The 20,040-nt window shown below is 45.0% G+C and overlaps 1 protein-coding gene across 1 annotated transcript in view; it reads right to left on the bottom strand.

Annotated features, from left to right (window-relative positions):
- Nucleotides 1–6,454: 6,454 nt before the first annotated feature.
- The window catches only part of LOC147736558 (double C2-like domain-containing protein beta), a 477,282-nt gene continuing 463,696 nt past the window's right edge, over nucleotides 6,455–20,040 (bottom strand). Inside the window, exons 8-11 of the mRNA XM_086953771.1 lie at nucleotides 19,585–19,666; nucleotides 13,767–13,863; nucleotides 12,851–12,987; nucleotides 6,455–7,581 (exon numbers count right to left, since the gene is read on the bottom strand). Of these exons, the coding sequence (XP_086809897.1) occupies nucleotides 12,857–12,987; nucleotides 13,767–13,863; nucleotides 19,585–19,666 (310 nt within the window). The 3' untranslated portion in view covers nucleotides 6,455–7,581; nucleotides 12,851–12,856. The remainder of the gene's footprint in view (nucleotides 7,582–12,850; nucleotides 12,988–13,766; nucleotides 13,864–19,584; nucleotides 19,667–20,040) is intronic.

The raw sequence follows: 20,040 nt of genomic DNA, 5'->3' as shown, positions 1-20,040 counted from the left end.
GAATTCCTAAACACATTATACATTCACTGCATAAGAGCCAGAGGCCACTTTAACAATTGTCTGCATGAGGATTTGCAAACATTTGCAGCGGTCATCTACTGCAGATTCACACTGTGCAATATACTGCCACCTAGTGTCAGTTCCAGAATATTACAACTTGTTTCTCTCAAAACTCTTGGGGTTTATTTGCAAGCTGCTCGCGCTGCGGGCGCTTCACTTTTATTATGGGAAAAAGTGACGTAGCAGCGGCGCAAGGGGCGTGTAAGCAAGCCCCCTTATGCTTTGACATGTAACTCATCCGTGACCACAGCGCAAAGAAGCCCACACTGCATTGCAATAGCTACAATGGATACTTTTTTCACAGTTATATGCAAATGTTGGGCCCGATTCACAGAATGAACTTAAGACTCAATCCTAAACTTACTACTATTTTGGTATTCACAGAATGCACTTACTACTTTTGGCATTCACAGAATGAATTTACTACTTTTGGCATTCACAGAAGTTAGGATTTTGTCTTAAGACAGACTTAAGACAGACTTAAGACAGACTTAAGACAAACTTAGGACAGACTTAAGACAGACTTAAGACAAAATCCTAACTTAAGTCCGTATTAAGTCTGTCTTAAGTCTGTCTTAAGACAAACGTAAGACAAAATCCTAACATCTGTGAATACCAAAAGTAGTAAGTGCATTCTGTCAATACTAAAAGTAGTAAGTGCATTCTGTGAATACCAAAATAGTAGTAAGTTTAGGATTGAGTCTTAAGTTCATTCTGTGAATCGGGCCCGTTAATTTCAGTACCAATAGAATGGAAAACAGCATTGTGATGTTGGCTCTTAAGAAGCTGTCCACAATCAGGACCTGTTCTTTCCATCCAGTGCAATCTGTTGCTTTTCATTTTGTTTTACTGTGTGACGGGTGGGTGGGGTCTTGGAGGACGTGGAACGTTTGTGCTGAGTGCAGAGCACTGCCAAACCAGCACGTAAAATACACCACCGCTCAGTCCCCACCCAAAAGAAACCCAAAAGCTGCTGAGGCTGCCACCCATGTCCTTGGGAGGTTTAAACCTCCATAGTGGACATCGGCTATGCAGAGCCTCAAAAGACAATGATCTGGAAACCCTCTGTGTGCAAGAGCTTCCAGCTGCCCTGGTGCTCACTGTGGGATGGTGTCTCTTTTACCAGGTGCCTGTGTGAAGCGAGTGATGTTGTGTGGCACCATGAAAGTTGGCAGGGCTGTGAGACCTTGTGTAGTTGGTTGGTGCCCCAACCCATCACTCGCGATCACTGAAAAGATATACTTGATGTCTGCAATCTGCCTTTCCTCCGAACCCTCATTGGCTGTTGGAGTTTCAGGCATTTCTTTGCAAAAGAAGGAAACATTCGCCGGGCTTATTATGCCGCAGTGGTGGGCAAGGACGTGGCCGACTCGCCCAAGCAATCTTCAAGGATGGAATTTAAGAGCCGAAGCGGGTGGGCACCATTTCAATGTCAAGCTGGATATGACCACACAGATGTGCGTAAAGCGGTCTGGAGAGAATCTCCCACAGACCACTATCGAAGGACCAGTGCTTTGGTGGAATGTACAGAGGGATGTCCCCAAAAACCCACAATGCGGGCACACGATTCCATCAGGGATCTGGCTCAGGGAACACCGGCAACACATCTTACACCAATGCTGCGGTATCCAAATATTTTCACTGTCATCGCGGATAAAAAAAATTCACATGCTCCAGAACTGCAGTTTGGCTTCAACAGAGCTCTACTTTGTTAGGCCTATGCTGGGGCATGGTCAGTGAGCGTATTCCCCTGAGTGCCCAAGTGAGTGATATACTTTCTATTTTGGCCCTATGCTCACCTTAATCCAAGCATGCACAGAGAAGCCTAGGGCTGTCCCGAATTGTGAGCAGTACTGGCCTTGTCGTGTGACCTGGAGTCGTGCACCGACCGCACCTTCATTTGCAGCAGAGCACTAGTGTCCCTGTCCTGAGTATGGCGCATGAAGTGGTGGTGGCAGGATAATGTGGATTAGAAGAATGAATCATCCGACCCACTGGAGTGGAGGCCTACTGGCCCTCTCGTGTAAAATTCCATTTCTGTGCACTTGCACTAGCGTCTTGAAAGCGTGTTGATGTGCGTAGCCTGCATAGTGGTTGGCAATGGGCCGCTGATTTTTGTTCTTAAACACTCCCATTTCGTGTATGTTAGTGGTGGGTCTGCAGGGGGAACATCCTTTACGACGCGGATTTTACTCCGCAGTGCTTTTACGACGCGTCCGTTACAACGCAAGTCGTAACCACGACTTGCGCTGGAGGGCGCTAGAGGATTAAGAATAGTATATTTACTATTCCAACACCTTCCCTAGTGTCCACGGGGACTGGTGTTAGAATAGTAAATTATACTATTCTCAATCCGCGCCCCCAACGCAAGTCATGGTACTAACTTGAGTTGTAAGGGACGCGTTGTAAAAGCACGCGTTGTGACGATACGCGTCGTACCTTCATACATCCGTCTGCAGACTCTTTTGTGAAATGTGAGGAGCCGTTAGGTGAAGCGTCACTATTTATCTTTCCCATGTGCAGAAACTTCACATCTCTTTGCGCCTCTGTTGTGGGTGCCCCAGGATGGAGGCCACAGTGCTGTGGGAAGCATCACTCAGCACAAAGGCTGTGCCCGGTGAGCAGCCTAGAAAGGACACTTGAAAGAAGAACCACACCCAACTGGCTCTACGGCTTAGAAAAGAGGACCAGCCTCAGAAGAGGGTCAAACAGAATGGGGTACAATCTGAAAAAGAAATCAATCAAATTGGAGTTCAAACTTGAAATGGGAACAGATCAGAGAACCTGAACTTACACCATGCGAGGCCGATTTCAAACCTGCTTGGCCTCGATAGATAAAGAACCATTCTCATCGATCCTGGTAGAGACCATATCCTACAAAAATCGTTTAGTATGCTACTTAAGCAGAACGCTGAAAATGTTAAGTCCTAAAGTGGCCATTTCTGCAGAATAACCTTTCTCTCCTGCTCCTAAAGAAAGAAGGTGGTTCTGGATGAGCCTGTCAGAGAAATGAGAGACATTGTACGAAAGTCACCTGCATCACTCACTACTCGTAACACACAAGGGGAGAATAAGAGGTGGGAGGCAGGTGGGAAGAAGATAGTTTTGAAATGCAGGCACTGCCACCTTGACGAATATGTGGCTACAGGGCGTGCCTCCTTCTTGACTCACGTGACTCCAGAATCACCCAAAATTACAGTTTTCTCCAAGAGGAGATTTAAATTAGGTGAGAGCCCCAGGCCTCATTCCTATGCATAGGATGAATGAGTAGATATGCAGGGATGCTAACTGCCCTGACGAAGGCCTCAGACCCGAAAGAGCTTTAGATGTAGGCCAAAACATGTTAGCTTTTATAATGGTGATATATCAGTCATTGTTACGCACAATAAACCCAAAACAGTTTTTAACCATGTCTACGATACTCAATAAAGGAGATTTCCTCTGGTATATCTTAAGACATTTTAACTTTTCTGGATCCCTGCTCCAGGTCCAGTAGTGATTTATCTAAGAACTCCCAATTCTGTTTAAGTCTGCAAGGGTGGTACTGACCTACCATGGCGTGGATAGACACTGATGATGAAGCATGCCATGAGATATAGTGGGTGAGAAGTGTGGGCGAGGCGTCTACTCCAAAATCTATTGGTTTTCCAAGGGACCGACCTCACATTTCAATCCTAGTTGACGATATATGATTTACTACCCGCGCGACTACTGCCTTGAGAAACAGAATCTTGGTATGAATGGGAGTACGATCTAAACACTGGATTATGGGAGAGAGCCTTGCCTGGAGTAAAGACCAGCCCGACTGGCCACAAGAGGATGACCCCTGCCGATGAAAGATGACCCTATCATGCTATCATACGATGTGCATCCTCTTGCCAAGGAGGAGCTTTACAAGTCGAGGAGGAGAATGAGTTCCTTTTTGGAGGCCTCAAGAGAACAGAGAAGTCAAACAAACAATTACCCATGTTAAAGGTAGTTTGCAGCTCCAGTTCTGTAAATGTGGTGCCACTTCAGATTGAGAGAAGTTTCAAGGCTGCTCTGGGACCCCCTGTCCATCCGTGGTCATGTTGAGCCAACCTCCATGGTAGTTTATGCTGCAGGCCAGGATCCGCTCAATCGAAGAGATACTGATGCTCACCCACCAGATAGCAAGCACGCGTATTACGCTGCATGGCGCAAAGTAAACAGGAGCTACTGCGGGTTGACGTAGAGCTACATTGCAGTATTTGTAAGTCAATATGACACGTTTCAGTGAAGATTTGGTACCTTCCTGGCTAACAATGCAAAGCAAAAAGTTCAGAAGGGCAAACGCACTGAAGGGATTCACTATGCCGTAGGTGCAGCAGACAGTTTACCGACCGCCCAGCACCAGTCGTCCGTGCATCAGCATGGATGGCCTGGGTTGTACTTTATGCCAGAGGCACAAATGCAACTTTTAAATTTGCCCTTCATTGTGGATCCTCTGGTTGGCATGACTTTAGGAGGGCTCTCAGGGAGTACACTAACTGCACTACATGCTTTGGATGTCAGAGCAACTCTTGCCTTTGTGCATCCGCATCAAGGAAAAGTTATTTCTAAATATGGACTATCAGGTAGATTGTATGCTGTGTACAAACCTGTTGTTCTTTTGTGCCCATCATATCCCTTGTCTTCACCACATCTACATTACACACTTAAACAAATGTTGACAGGACCAATGGGTCTGGCGTTAGTTTAAAACCTTTTGACTTTGTCAATGTTTATTTTGTTTGTGAATGGTTTTTGTATGAAGACATGTGACATACAAGCAGCCAGGTAGCAGTGTTGGGGGCTTCCGGGGGGTTCTTCTATGTAAAAAGACCATTATCTAAAAGCCAAATCATTTTTCAAATGTGCAAGCACAAATTGCAGAAGTAGTTCCTGGCGCTGAAGGGGTTCCTTATTGTGCGAATGTGCACACTGTGCAAGAGCCGAGTGACATCACAGTCAGATAAGCCAATGGCTGAAGTGGGCTCCGCCTGTGTCCCATGCTTTATACTGTAGTAGGAGGAAACAAAATCAGAATGACACTACAGCTGACCAATGGATGAAGAGGGCAGACTAAAGCCTCTGTGGCCAGACCTATCACACAATGTGGAGGGAAAAACCTTTAATTTAAGGGTGAGTCTCTGTTCCAGTGGACTGTGGGCTTCAAGGTGGCAGGGTCACAAGTAATTCCCAAAGCATAGGGAGAGCTGACGTCCCATTAGAATATAGGGCCAGATTTTAAAAGGTTTTGTTTCACCCTTGCTGCACACAACAGGGGAAAATGGAGACGCAAAACCTAATTTGCACGGCTTGATAAATATAGAGAAACACAAGGCAGTGCAAATCGCTGACGCATTATTCCATGCGTGGTGCCTGGGTGTTCCTGCGCATCCACCCTTGGATTTTGGAACATTTCTAGATTTACCATTAGTGGTAGACCTGGTCATGCGTCAAAATGCTACTCCTCCCCACGTGTGTTGTAATGAGGAGAAATATCTTTATTTCTCCTAGTTTTTTCCTCCCTTTACGTGCGCAGAATGCGTCACACATAGAAAGAGGAAAAATTCCTCTCCGGATTGATTTTGTGCAGGAAGGTGTCCCTTCCTGCACAAAAAGTATCCTGCATACCGCACAGGTCCTCTTGTAACATGGCACAAGGGGGCCTGTGTTGGCGCTAGGCAGCCAAAAGTGAGCCAGATCCAAGAAAGGACAGGAATGCGCTCTATAATTAAAGGTTAAAGGGCAGTCCTGCCCTTTAACTTTCACACAGCTTAGCAATGTGGCTTTCTGCATTGTGCTGCATGAAAGATTGATACATCTGCCCCCTAATTCATCAATAACAGAGAATCAAGAATGAAGCAAGCCTCCGCCTCTGGGATGTCAGCTCTCAAAGATCAGGGAGGTTTTTTCTCTCTACCTGAATCTTTTGGTAGCTCTTGACTTTGATCCGTCCCAAGGAAGACTTCCCTTTCTGGTTTGGGAAATGTCGACCAACTGGTCCCAAACTGTACTTCAATACAGTCAGATTACATTCATACAGCTGTGTCTCCTCTGTATCATTGTGAGTCACTGGGCCCGATTCACAGAACTAACTTAAGACAAAATCCTAAACTTACTACCATTTTGGTATTCACAGAAGTCATTTAGGAGTCCTAAAGTTAGGAGTCCTAACTTTACTACTCCTAAACTGAGAAAAATCCTAACTTTAAGACTTTGGGTATTCACAGAAGGCATTTAGGAGTCCGAAAGTTAGGACTCCTAACTTCTGTGAATACCGAAATGAGTAAGTGCCTTCTGTGAATACCAAAATGGTAGTAAGTTTAGGATTTTGTCTTAAGTTAGTTCTGTGAATCGGGCCCAGTGTTTTTAATTGTACATAATAGTTGCACTTTTACACTTTTATTTCACTTCTGCACTTGCTCACTGTGCCACTGCAACATTTTTGTACATTGCCACCATCTAATTTAGAAATAACGAAATTGAAAATACGATTAAATTGTGTACATTGTGACCTTTGTGCAAACTCTTTTCCATTCTATGGTTGACAGTATTTTGAATGACCCATCTCCCATCAGAAAGTATAAGTAACTGTTTTTGGGCTTATGCCAGGGCTGCGAGAAAATAAGGGTGTTGGTGGCAGACAGAAAAATAAAAATAATAAGATGTGGCCATTGAGGAACGTCCTACTGACCACATGACCTGGGGGAGTCATCAAAACGTCCATGGAAATACCCCAAAGGTGTTGTGAAAAAAGAAGGCTAAACTGTGATTAAGTGGATCATTGCTGGTCAAGTGTCCAAGCCTTGGCTAATAGGGCTTATCCGCGGTGACCTGTTCATGAACCGTGGCTAACCGGATCACGTGTCGTTGGCTGTTTATAAATGTTGGCCACCGTCATCATCCTCAGGAGCCTATCTATAAACCTTGGATACCTTTAGTCTGACCACAAACATAAAATCAGTGCAAGTACAAAGATGTCTTAGTTGATGAAGTGCTGGTGTATTATATTCAGAATGTACAAGTTAGAAATGAGAGTTGTCCTTTGCTTTTTCCATTTCTTTTTTGTTTCTGAATCTGAATGCCAAGGTTTGGCTTGCAATGGAGGTCTCCTGGCAGTGTTCTGGGAGGGATTGTTCCCCCCACGCCTTGCGGTCCATCGGTTTCCTGGTGGCCTTCCGGCCAAGTGACCGTTTCACAGGTGGGTTAACCGCATTCACAAGTTCCACCTGTTCAACCCACATTGTGCAGTCTCACCTTGCAAAGCCACATACTGATGCCCATGGGGAATCAGGGGTTGTGCCACCTTGGACTTGGCGTGAGCTGGCGGCGGTGCCAACGTGGAGAGGACAGGTTGGGGAGCTGGACATGGCTCAGATCCAAGGCAGAGGTTTCTGTGCTTACAGGGTCGAGGACTTTATCTGGGCCCTCTTGCGGGTGACTGGGATTGGTAATCCTGTGGTCAGATGGGCTTCATCCCTTCTGATTCCAGCCCAGAGATACGCGGTCCAGCTGCTGCATGTGAGAAAAAGAAGAGGTGCGTTAATGGTTACATGTCGCGCCGAGTGCCATGGTACAGTATTGACACAGGTAGTGTGGACTGCCGCAGAGGTGCCCTGCTAGTTCTACAGGTCGCGAGCAGCGTGAGATACCCCAACAGTACCATGCCGATAGCACAGGGCCAAAGTGGAGCCGGAGTGCCGCCAGGCTTCAACCCTTACTAAAGTGATCTGTGCATTCTTCACTGGTCCAACTCACAGTTTGATCACAGAGTGTGGAAAAGAACCAGCTGTTAGGAAAAGTAGTTCTAACCAATAAACCCCCTCAGTGTTTCACTTTCTGACCTTTGATTTTTGGCCCTCTGCCCTGAGGGGTGTCTTCCTAATTGAGTATCACCCCCTGCAACCTCAGTTATTCTTGGATGAAGAGCCTCTACTCTCTGCCTGACTTTTAATGTGAGACCAGCTGCCCGTGGAATGTGAGGGTAAGGGTCCTGGGCAGGTTGTACTGGACATGGGTAGAGAGTGTGCCCAGATTGACTTGGCCCTCGGACTGGCTTTGTGTCACTCCGAGCGATGCAAGGCAAGTCGGTGCATAAGTTAGACTTACTAAGCCACACAAATCCACCTTGCGTGGCTCTGCCTGGCTTAGTAAATCCAGAGTGACGCACGGAAGCACAATGGCTGGCTTGCGTTACTCTACATTGAGAAGGCGTTCCGCCGGTGGAGCGTGGGTGCCCCCAAGCATCCCCCCATGGATGGTGGTGCATTCCCATATTTACTGAGGGTAGTAAACCACTGAAGTGTCAACATGCTACGTCATCATAACCGAGGCATAACAACGAGAAATATCCTTGTTTCTCCTCCTTCTTCCCTCTTTCTACATGTGCTGAATTCTGCAGCAAATATAGAAACAGAAAAATGCCTCAGAGGATTGTTTTTGTGCAGGAAGGTGTCCCTCCCTGCACAAATAATATCCTGCCTGTAACACAGGCACCCTAACGCCATGGCACAAGGGTGCCTGCGTTGACACTAAGCAGTACACAGTATGTGAATAGGGTGCATTCCTGCTCTCTCCATTCGATGCAGCGCAGGGCAGCAAGTTGTCTTGCGGCGTTGCAGTGCATCAAGTGTTAGTCATTCTGGGCCTAAGTGTGTACTGTAAATGTTGCATGTTGGGGTTAGGGAGAGTTGTGTTTACCTGTATGGGGACAAGACTCCAGTTTGGATCCCTGGTGCGTGAGCGTTCCAGAGGATGGAGGGTGGATAGAGACTTCCAGACAGAGCTGTGTCCGCCGGAACATTTCTGAGGTCCTTTCAAGTGGACCAGATCCCTGTGAAGGGAAGAAGGAAGACCGAGGCCCCTTCAGAGTGTAGAGACAACTTCTACCCCCAGGAGTCCGCCGCTTTTCCACTGGTCGACTTGCCGACCGGCGGAAAACGGGTTTAATATGGTGGCGGTGTCTGGAAGACACTGCCATCCATATTACGATGCAGGCTGTGATCAGCCTTTCCATGGCTGCATTGCCGCCATGGAAAGGCTAGCGGTTCCTGCTGTTGGGGGCCTGTTGTGGACCCTCAGGGTGTGGGAGGGCTTGTGGGGGGTGCACATCGGTGGTACCTATGGTACCCTCCTGCGTTTGCATGTACAATGTGGCAGGCACCCTGCGGTGCCTGTCACATTAGGCATTTAAAAGCACAACATGTATTTTTTACATTGCGTGGGTGCTGCACCGCCCGCCGCAATGTAAAATATACAGGATGCATCCGCCACACGGGCGGGCGCATCATATTTCGTATGGCGGGACTGTTTTGCAGCTGCGATGTCCGCCCGCCATCGTAATCGGCCCCATAGTCCCTGAGTCCTGTAATGGCTGTCAGAAGAAAAAAATCATGTTGCTGGCAGTCAGAGTACTCGCTCCCACAGGAGTCGGGCTTCCACAGAAGAGAGATGGCCCAAGGGAAAAGAAGCTCCCTGGACCAATCAGAATGCTCTATTTTTAAACTGGCGTTCCTGCAAGAGTCTCTCAAGCCTCTTGGGGACTTAACCATCCAGAAGTCTATATTTATTTTTACCTTAATTTCTCAAAACTACTAAACAAATTTACAATAAGTCACAAAAGCTCATCTGTGGACCAAGATCTAGCTTCCTGGCAAATTTGGTGTAATTCCGTTCAGCTGTCTTGGCTGCACAAACTATTCACAAAGTAGCATCTTTTTGGAAAGTTTTGTGGAGATTCGTCAAACGGTGCCAAGGTTATTAGCAACACAAAAACGCTTTTCCTATTGAACATCTAACCTAACAGTATTATGCATTGTATTTAGCTTTGTGTGCGTTTCCATTTTAACAGGGCTCCTTTGGATTCTCTGGCATCACTACCCTGAGAGTCAAATGTGGAAGAGGTGTTTGTGGTTTTCAATTTGTGGTGACAATAGTACGAGGAACTTTGCCTTTTCGTGCCACATAATTTAGTCAACCCTGCCACATCCTTTGCTCCTCCTCTGCTGCATAATACCAGTGGCCCTACTTTTATCTCTACATATAGCCCAGTACGTTTAGCCTTACCTATATCCTGGAACCTCTACACCCACTTATTCTCCTGTACATCTAACCCACCCACACCCGAGTACCAATACCCCTATGTATACCCTGATATATCTACCCTCATCTGTGTAACCATCAATAACATTGTACCTTTATCTCTTAATAGAACCTAGTAAATGTAAATGTGTTTTGTATTTATATAGCGCCTTCTACCCAGAGGTCTCGTAGCGCTGTATTCATACCGCTGTGGAACTCTGCCTGGCTTTCCTGTGAGGCGTCCACTCCTGGGCACCCCCAAGGTGCAGCCAGGAATCCCATGCACTGTTGGGGCCGTTGTGGAGATTAAGCAAGCTAGTGCCCAGAGTCACAGAGTGGGACCCATGATTGGAATGACACCGAGGCAAGAATTATCAGGTCCGGGGAAATTGAGCCAAAGACCCGCCGAGGCGGGAATTGAACCCTGGTCCCGGGCCAGACCTCTGCATCAGGGTCCGCCGCTCTAACCATTGAGCCACGCTTCTCGACTGTTAGCCTATCCTACTATATCTGGCCCAGATATACTCTTGTGCCTCTATCACCCACATCCTAGTATGACACCCCTACCTATTCCCTAATGCATCTCCCCTCGCATATATATCCAACTATATCATCATACCTTTAGCTCCACATATACCCTAGTACCTATAGCCTCAGCTATACCCTCATACATCTACCCTTTCCTACCCCCTTCCTGTGCAATAGTGAATAATGAACGGTTAGCACGCTACACTATGGTGCTTGCTTATCTGGAAGGGCGCTGTCTTTGCGATAAACAGTGATAAGCGTTTTGCTGTCAAACGTGAGTGACCAGTGTGATGGTCTTATGCAGTCTTGGGTCACAGCGCTTAATAGCGTGATGTTGGAAAGATAAGTGACAGATGGCGAGCACACAGTTTACATTAATTGGAAGATGCAAACTGCTTTGCATGTCCTTTAGAGATGTCTTCAGTGATAGCAGTGTTACCTACATGGGCACATGGGATATGGGGTCTAGGACCTCCACCTCTTCCTTCTCAATAACTCTTGGCCTCCACACACCAAAGGCTGAGATCCTCATGTCCTACGTCAGAGATACATCTCTATTGAGCAAGAAGAGTTAGTCTCCCTTTTAAAGTGTTTCCTGCATGTCATGGGAGTTAGTGTCCTACGTGGAGTGTTAGACTTTAAAGTGCAGTAGGAGTTGGTTTCCCACATGCAGTAAGAGTTAGACTTGCATGTGCAGGAAGTTGTCCTTGTGCAGTAGAGTTAGTCCCCCAGGTACACACTGGGCTCGATTCACAAAATGAACTTAAGACTCAATCCTAAACTTACTACTTTTGGTATTCACAGAAGTTAGGATTTTGTCTTAAGTTTGTCTTAAGACAGACTTAAGACAGATTTAAGACAAACTTAAGACAAAATCCTAATTTAAGTCTGTCTTAAGTCTGTTTTAAGACAAACTTAAGACAAAATCCTAACTTCTGTGAATACCAAAAGTAGTAAGTTTAGGATTGAGCCTTAAGTTCATTCTGTGAATCGGGCCCTCAGTGTTCATCTATGTGCATGGAGAGTTACTCTTTAATGTGCAGTAAGAGTTGTTTTCCCGCGTGTAGTGTTATTCACCGCTGTCGAGTAACAGTTGCTTCCTCACATGCAGTAATCAGGCAGCAAACGTTAGTCTAACATCTGCAGTCAGTCTCCCGCGTTCAGTAAGAGTAGTCTCAATGTGCATTAAAACTACCTTACACGCCAAAAGAGTTACTATGCTATGTGTCATTTGATATGTCCGCATGGGAAGTTGTTACAATTAGTATTTTGTTGCTAAGTAGTCCTATTTTTTGGGTTACATGTGTTGATTCTTTGGATACAACTAACAAAGATAGAATGCACATCAATTGATAAAAGGTTACCTTGGGCTTTATCTTGTAATTGTTTAGTTTAAAAAGTTTAACAATGACAAGATAATATTATACAAGCTAAGAACAGAGTGTGATGGATTAGAGAGGAGCTTTGTGCCCGAAAACTGCAACAGGCGATGCCGGTGTCATCCATCTTCGAAGCACAAATGTGTCTCTTTCCTTGGTGCTAAGGTTAATTTAGTTCGCCCTGAAGATGACGGTGGAATTGTAAATATCGACATGAAGATTTAGGAATTCACCAATATGTTGCAATATTTTTTGCTGTCTATCCTGCTGGTAAACGTTGCAGCCACTATTCTGTTTATTTTCATTGCAGTTACTATTCACATTGTGTGCACTAGATATATTTTTGTTTATAAAATAAGCCTTTATGATACATCCATTATTTCCTACTGTTCTTGAGTGTGCCTTTCAATTATGAAAGAGGGTTTGGGTTCCACTATCATCCCTGTGATATCTCATAGAATTGAGCCTAACACATCACACTCAGATACTGAACTGTGAGTTACAGGGTGCTGGTCAGGGGGTCTAGAGAGCCTATCCTGGGACATGTTGTGGGCAATCCAGAAAATTTATTACAGTGAGATGGTCCCCAATAGGAAGAAAGAGTTAGCCTCCTTCATGGAGTCCGGCTAAATCTCTAATATGTAGTTATATTTGTTCCCCCGTGGTCAGTGTGGTTTGGTCTCCAATGTTAGCTTACTCTGTGCCTTCTTTGTGCAGCGCAGATTAATTCTCTAATGTATGTTAGTCCCCATGTGCCTGGCCCTAAGATGGCTGCCACCGCCCTTGAGAAAGATTACCATAGGTCAGTCGCTGAGCTCTGCATTGTCATTGGTCAAGGCATGCCACTGCTCCACAGGCTGGTCCTTGTTCTTCAGACACTGGAACCAGTGCCTCAGCTGATCCCCCTTGGAGTTTATCCCCAGCTGGATCCCCCCTGTGGAGAGAAACCAAAAAACCTGATATGGGAGGAGCTCACTGGGGTGGGCAGGCGTACACTCCGCAACGATAACAAACAAAAGTGTACAGAAAAAACATAAATGACATAAACGAATAACGAAAAAAATAGCCAAATGCCACGTTGAAGCAATTGTTTCTGCCTAAATTTGAAAAGTGCAAAGGCTGGCCATAGTGCATTACTGTATCTGCTGCAGAAGAATTCACAGACACTTCATACAGTGCTGCAGTGTGTCCTGACACTTTCTATTTCAAATGTTGAGACTTGACCAATAGCAGCTAGAAGTGTAAATGGATGCATTTGCATCAGGGATGAGCTCCAGAGCACACTGGCAGTGACAGTTGGGTATAGGGAAAAAAACAGGCGTGAAAAAAACTAATAGACAAAAAATAAAAAATAAGGTGTGAGTATCTGGGAAAGAATAGGAACATAAGTACCACCCCTCCCGCCCCACATTATATACATTTTCACCACTATCACACAGAACCAACAGGGCGGGTTTAGAAATGAGGATGGCTGACAGTCTGAGGGGGCAGATGAAAAAGGAAGTGGGCAGAAGCCATTTTGTCCAGAGAGGCGGCGTGGTAACCCTACCCACAACCCAATCGGCTTCTTAAAAGTACTGGCCTGCCCGAATGTCCTGACATTTGCATAACCCTTTCCTATGACCCCGCCCCTTTACCTGTCTTAGTGGATGGCGCATCGAGTGCCTCGAAGCCTGCTAGATGCAGCCCCTAAGCACTGTAGGGTAAGCTCACCTATGAAGTCGTTGGACATGCCCAGGTCGTAGTCCCACACAGACACAAACAGCGTCTTCTTGGCCAACTCCTCCTGGCGGATCTCGTAGAAGAACTCCTGAGGGTGAGAGCAGTGAGTGAGGAGGTAAGTACCAAGTGCACATGTGGAGCAGACTTTACCACAGTATATATGGATTAAACTAACACCCACAGAGGTGGAGGGGGGCACCAGAGACAAGGTGTAAACAGATGGGGTGTGAAGCGAAAGAGGATGGCTGGGAGGAAGTCATACTATAAGATGTTAGAGTGAGGAAGTCATATATAGCGCAGAAGAGGAACGCTATATATAGACGAGTTAAAAGACGCCCCACCTACTTAAGATGTGACGACGCCAGAGACATAAATATACAAGAAAGAAAAAACAGAGGGGCATATCATCAACATACGGAGATAAGTATCGCTAAGCGCACTTAGCGCTAGGATAATTGTCGCTGGGTATCGGTTGTTTTTATCGCGGAAATAGCACGCTATCAGCGACGCCTATCTCCAGAGCGATAAAAATATCCGAGTTAGCTGCCAGTGATAATTGCACAACGTTTGGCGCTACGCTGTTGATAGGGCAGGGCAGACTCAGCCATGATATCCACCTTCAATTGGATATCATGGCTAAGTCAAACTAAAAGCAGGCATAAGGAAAGTAGCGATAACAGAGGTTAGCGCTACTTTTCTCATCGCTATGCTTGTTAGTGTGGCAATTGATAATTGGAGAAATGTCGGTTAGCGACATTTCTCCAGTTATTTTCGGCAGGAACGCCCTCTCTGCATCTCATTAGAGATGCAAAGGGAGGCGTAGTGGAAAAGGGCGCTAACATGCGTTTTTGCATGTTAGCACCCTGTTGTTGATAGGGCGATAGTTTTATCTCCGCTTTTTTGGCTTTTGGAGATAAAGCCCTTGCTGATGTGCCCCTGAGAGACCTTCACACATCATGGCAAATAATGATATCACTGAGCTAGACAGGAAGTGAGGCAGAGCACAGACAACACCCATAATATGTGATGGTAAAGACGCAATGACAGTAAACAGAGGAAAACAATAAAAGTGAGTGGACGAATGCTTGAATTAATCTATGCCGGTGCTAATTATTGTGGGAAATATTCGACTGCATCTTTTTTCCCACCATGCCACCTTGAACATATTTATCATTTTTTCACGCGCTGCATGAAAGGGCAGGAATGAACAATATCGGTCATGACATGGCGTGTTGCTGCTCTATCCATGCGTTGGCGCACTGCACTTATGACTGACTAGCGCCAACGCAGGCATCCTTGCACCATGCTGTGTTGTAGGCAGGATTGTTTTTGTGCAGGAAAGAAGACTTTGAGGCTTTTTCCTCCATCATAGAAAGAGAAAAAAGTGAGGACATAAAGTCCTTTCTCCTCGTTATGCCTCTCTTGGGAAGGCGTAGCATTTTGACACATTCCCAAGTCTACCACTCATGCTAAATCTGGTATATGCCAAAATCTATGAGTGGAGCATGCGTGGGAACACCCACACTCCATCCACATTCCATCCACACTCCACCCATGGAACGCCAAGCTTGGGTAGTGTAACGCACGGCAGATTTACAAAGCTGCATGGTCTCATTCTAGGTTTTGCGTCACTATGCACCCTTTTTCGTGGTGCACGTGTGTCACAAAACCTATGATAAATTTGCCCCCTTACTCTGATCTACATCTTAGAAAAAAGCTGCGCTATAAAATTTTAGTACAAGTCGGTGGCGGGTTTAAATTCAGGTGCACATGTATGGGCACACTGCGGGGTTATACAATTATATCTTCAACGGTCACCATAAAAACCTTTAAGAAACAAAAAGTTTCACAATAAACAACGCCTTTGAGAACACAGGCCCATTAAATTGAATCAACAACAAATTTTGTATATAAAATCTTGTATCCTTTAACTTCAGCGATACAAAGCCCTTCTAGCCAGTATGACTTTTGTCGGAGTGGCTCATATGCCTTCGACTTCCTTAGGGCTTGAATAAACACAATTAGGGGCATATTACCAACAACTAGCGATATTTATCGCTAAATGGGCTTAGCGAGTTTTTTTCTATTGCCGTGCTTCGCCTGATTTTATCGCAGAGATAACTTGCTATTAGCAACGTTTATCTGAAATGCGATAACATTTCAGGCGTTAGCGGCGAAAAGCGTGAATATCGCTGAGAATACAGCGATATTCACGCATTATCGCCAATGGGGACTTAGCCATAATATCCAACTTCCATTGGATATAATGGCTAAGAACTGGTCTGAGCAGGCGTTTTCTTGCTAATAGGCGATAGCGACGTTAACTACTGCTTTCAGTCGCTAACAGGTTGGGTACGACCACTTTCCATGTCATTAGCGATAAATATCGCTGACATGCAAAACTGGCCCCAAACCGCTCGCTATCGCCTACAAGCTGTCGCTAACTGCTGTTAGCAACAGCTTGCTAATAGGGCAATAGAATTATCTCTGTTTAGCGGCCGAAAACGGCCGCTAAAGCAGCGATAATTACATATCGCCCGCCTTGGTAATATGCCCCTAAATCTTTTAAGAGCATTGTGCTCAGGTACTTAATTCTAGAAAGTTGTGAGTAGGGAGCTACCCTTTCTAAAAGGATTGGGTCAACAATCATACAAAATACAGAGCTCCTTCTCCTGGATTTTATAAGTCATAGGTGATGTACATCCCTTGGGGGACGTTCTAGTTAGTAAAAAAGGGATTTGCAGTATTGTACGGGTTACCAAATTTACAACTAAAAGTCTGTTGGACCCAAAAGTACTATGAAAACTTCATGCACAAGGACAAAAGTTTTTGTAAAATGTCATTCATTTATTTTATAAAAGTTAAAATTCATAATAACACAGAACTGTTATATGAAACAACAAGAAATACACTTTCAATTTTTGCAAAAATATACAATCAATGTTAAAAAGGGTTATGAGATTAAAAAATGCTATTATAGCATTATCTACATCAACATGTTAAAACATCACATTTATTGATCAAACAATGATATAGGAACAAACTGTCGACGCGGCGTTTCGGTGCCCCTTTTGGTCTTGCACCTTCTTCAGGACTCATTCCCTATATTGTCACATCTACAAAGATCACAGTACATTTCAACAGACTTTTAGTTGTAAATTTGGTAACCCGTACAATACTGCAAATCCCTTTTTTACTAACTAGAACGTCCCCCAAGGGATGTACATCACCTATGACTTATAAAATCCAGGAGAAGGAGTTCTGTATTTTGCAGGTACTTAATTCTCCAGTGCTCAGAAGCGTTATTCATTGTCGTTCTGTAAAATTTGTTAGATCTGCACATTTGTGTAACACCTTGGTGATCTGCTGAATTGTGAATGTATAGATACAGAAGTCTCCATGCAGTTTTAGGAAATATTGGAGTTTTGCCCTGATAAAATGATGATCTTGCTTTACCTGAGGCAGGTGGAGAGTAAAAGGTCATTGCACCAAATTCGTGAATCAACAATTTTTTGATTAAGGTTAACCCTATACAAAGTCCTTTCTGGGTGAAAATAATGTTCTCTACTGTGAACTGATGCAACTGCAACAAAATCTATACCTGTGTCTACAGAATAGAGGAGACAACTTGGTTTCAAGAGGCGCAAATTTGAATTTATGAAATATATATTTTTAGAGGTTTTTTTTTAGATATAAAAACTTTATAAATTACTGTGAATAAAATCTATTTGAAGATTTTTGTGAATTGTAGTTTCTTCTTATTTAGGTGCATGGATAGAACCCAGATTTTCTGATAAGTACTCCTTTTAGGGACTTTGGCGTTCCTTGCTGGTCCCATCCAGTCGTTGCGACTGACACTAAAACAATTTGATCATGATCAAATGAAATAGAGGCAGGTCCTTGGAGCGAGATCCAGCGGGGACAGCTAGGTGCCGAGAGGGTGCTGAGCGTTGCGGGCGGTGTGCCATTGTCGCTCCCACCCCCCCTCTGAATCTATGGGGCGTGGTTCATACTGAATACAAACTTTTGGGCTCCTCGCAACTGAGGTAAATCCCCAGCCTTTGGTTTGTATTTTCACGCACTTTTTTACACATAGTGCCACTGTTTTTAACTTTCACACCTACAGCAGGGTAGGCCTTAGCGCGCCTATACCTGTTGAGGTAACACCCACTTACTGGTCCTGACGAAAGCCCTGTAAACTCACACACTTAAAGGGCAGAAACATGTTGACCTTCCCCTAACAGGGAAACACCTGTATTTCTTGTGGATAGTTTCCCTGCACATAGCATTAATTTTAATATGTCAAGTTGACCAGCGAATAAATGATTTTTTGGGACAACCTCTGACATTTTTAACTACACCTTCTTTTTCACATTCACTCTCACAACAACCCGCTCCGCAGTCTCCTGGCGTCGTAGCACACTCGGGAGGTACTCGATCTCCCGAGTGGACCCGATGATGAAGCATGTCACCACTAGGGTGAGTGAGGGTTTCTTGAAGAAATAATTTGTTTTTTCTAGAAAGTTAGCCCAGTGTATTGACCAACTACAGCTGGCCTCATATTAATACGTGCTATTCTGATCACACCCACGCCTCACTGACGGACACTCTTCCTTTGTTTGTGTACCTTGGAGCTGAACAACAACATTGGGTGTTGTACCATGAGCTGCTCACCTATCTTCCAGCGCCTCTTGGCACGCTGGTCTCAAACTATTGTGAGCCATGAAACTGGCACCATTGAACTGCCTTTGGTGGCCACCCCCATCTGTCCTCGCAAATTCATGCGTGCCCATGAGGACCCACAGGTCATACAGTCTTAGCAAGCACTCCCATGAAAGACCATCAACCCTAGTGATTGGAGATGGAATCTACTAGGGCTGTATCTAGGCCCTCAAAGATGCCAAGACTTTTGCATTTCTTTTGTTCTTTCCTATTTTAGATGAATTTACCATCTGGGGTGTTAATAAAGTTTCATTCTTTTTACAATGAATACCACTGAATGGACATTCATGTTTTCTGTGTGTGCCTAAGGTTTCATAGTGTAGCTGGCTGCAATCTCTTGGGACAGGAGTGTCCCCTTCATGGATCTGACGAACGTACGTGAATGACACAATATCTCTTAGGGCATCCCATGAGATGGTTTGAGACCCTAGAGTGTGGCCCTGGGATTTAGAAGGATGCACAAAAGTCACCCACTTTTTGAGAGTGACTTTTCTCAACTCAACAGGCTGACAGGGAGTGGCACTGGAAGCAGAAAATGATTTCAATGGGAGGGAAAGTCCCTTTTTATTTATTGCCTTCGCAGGAGAGTTGAAGATCTGAAGGTTCAGCAGCATTCGGAGTGAGGCCATTCCTGTGACATGAAGGACTGAGGGCCCGATTCACAGAACTAACTTAAGACAAAATCCTAAACTTACTATCATTTCGGTATTCACAGAAGGCACTTACTCATTTCGGTATTCACAGAAGTTAGGAGTCTCAACTTTAGGACTCCTAAATGCCTTCTGTGAATACCAAAAGTCTTCAAGTTAGGATTTTTCTCAGTTTAGGAGTAGTAAAGTTAGGAATCCTAACTGTAGGACTCCTAACTTCTGTAAATACCAAAATGAGTAAGTGCCTTCTGTGAATACCAAAATGGTAGTAAGTTTAGGATTTTGCCTTAAGTTAGTTCTGTGAATCAGGACCGAAGATCTGAAGCTTTGGCACCACTCGGAGTGAGGCCATTCCTGTGGCATGAAGGTCTGCGGCTTCAGCAGCTCTTGAAATGAGACCATTCCTGGATCTACAAGAATTAAACCCACCTGCTTACCTCATTAAACTCAGGGTTCAGGGTCTTCTTCCTCACTGTGGTTTTGTACTTGGACTTCTTCCCCATGTCTGGCCGAAGAAATCTTGAAGGAACAGAGAGACGTGCAGAGTTAAAGGAGGAAAGAAGGGAGAGGAAGGAGGTGCAGTGGTGACAGTGAGATCACAGATGGGAAGGAGATGGCAGAGGAGCGAGGAGACAATGAGAAAATAGCGACAGACGATGAGGGTGGAAGTAAAAAGTGAGGGACGAGGAAGAGTTTGTGAAATTGACTATAAGGACTTCTAGCTGCTACAAAGAACCTAAGGCCCTTCCTTTGGCTCACTCTCTGGAAAGGCCTTTCCCTGGGACTGACACCTTCTTTGATGCTAATGGCTTGTACTTTTAACAAAGCCGGTGAATAAACCCATTGGATACGGAAAGCCAAGCATCCCTGCAGGGGAATACACGACTCGCGGG

The sequence above is a fragment of the Lissotriton vulgaris genome, chromosome 1_2, assembly GCF_964263255.1.
Source record: "Lissotriton vulgaris chromosome 1_2, aLisVul1.2, whole genome shotgun sequence".
Classification (NCBI taxonomy): domain Eukaryota; kingdom Metazoa; phylum Chordata; class Amphibia; order Caudata; family Salamandridae; genus Lissotriton; species Lissotriton vulgaris.
Note: the sequence above shows the minus strand (reverse complement) of the source record. Positions and strands in the feature narration are given on the sequence as shown.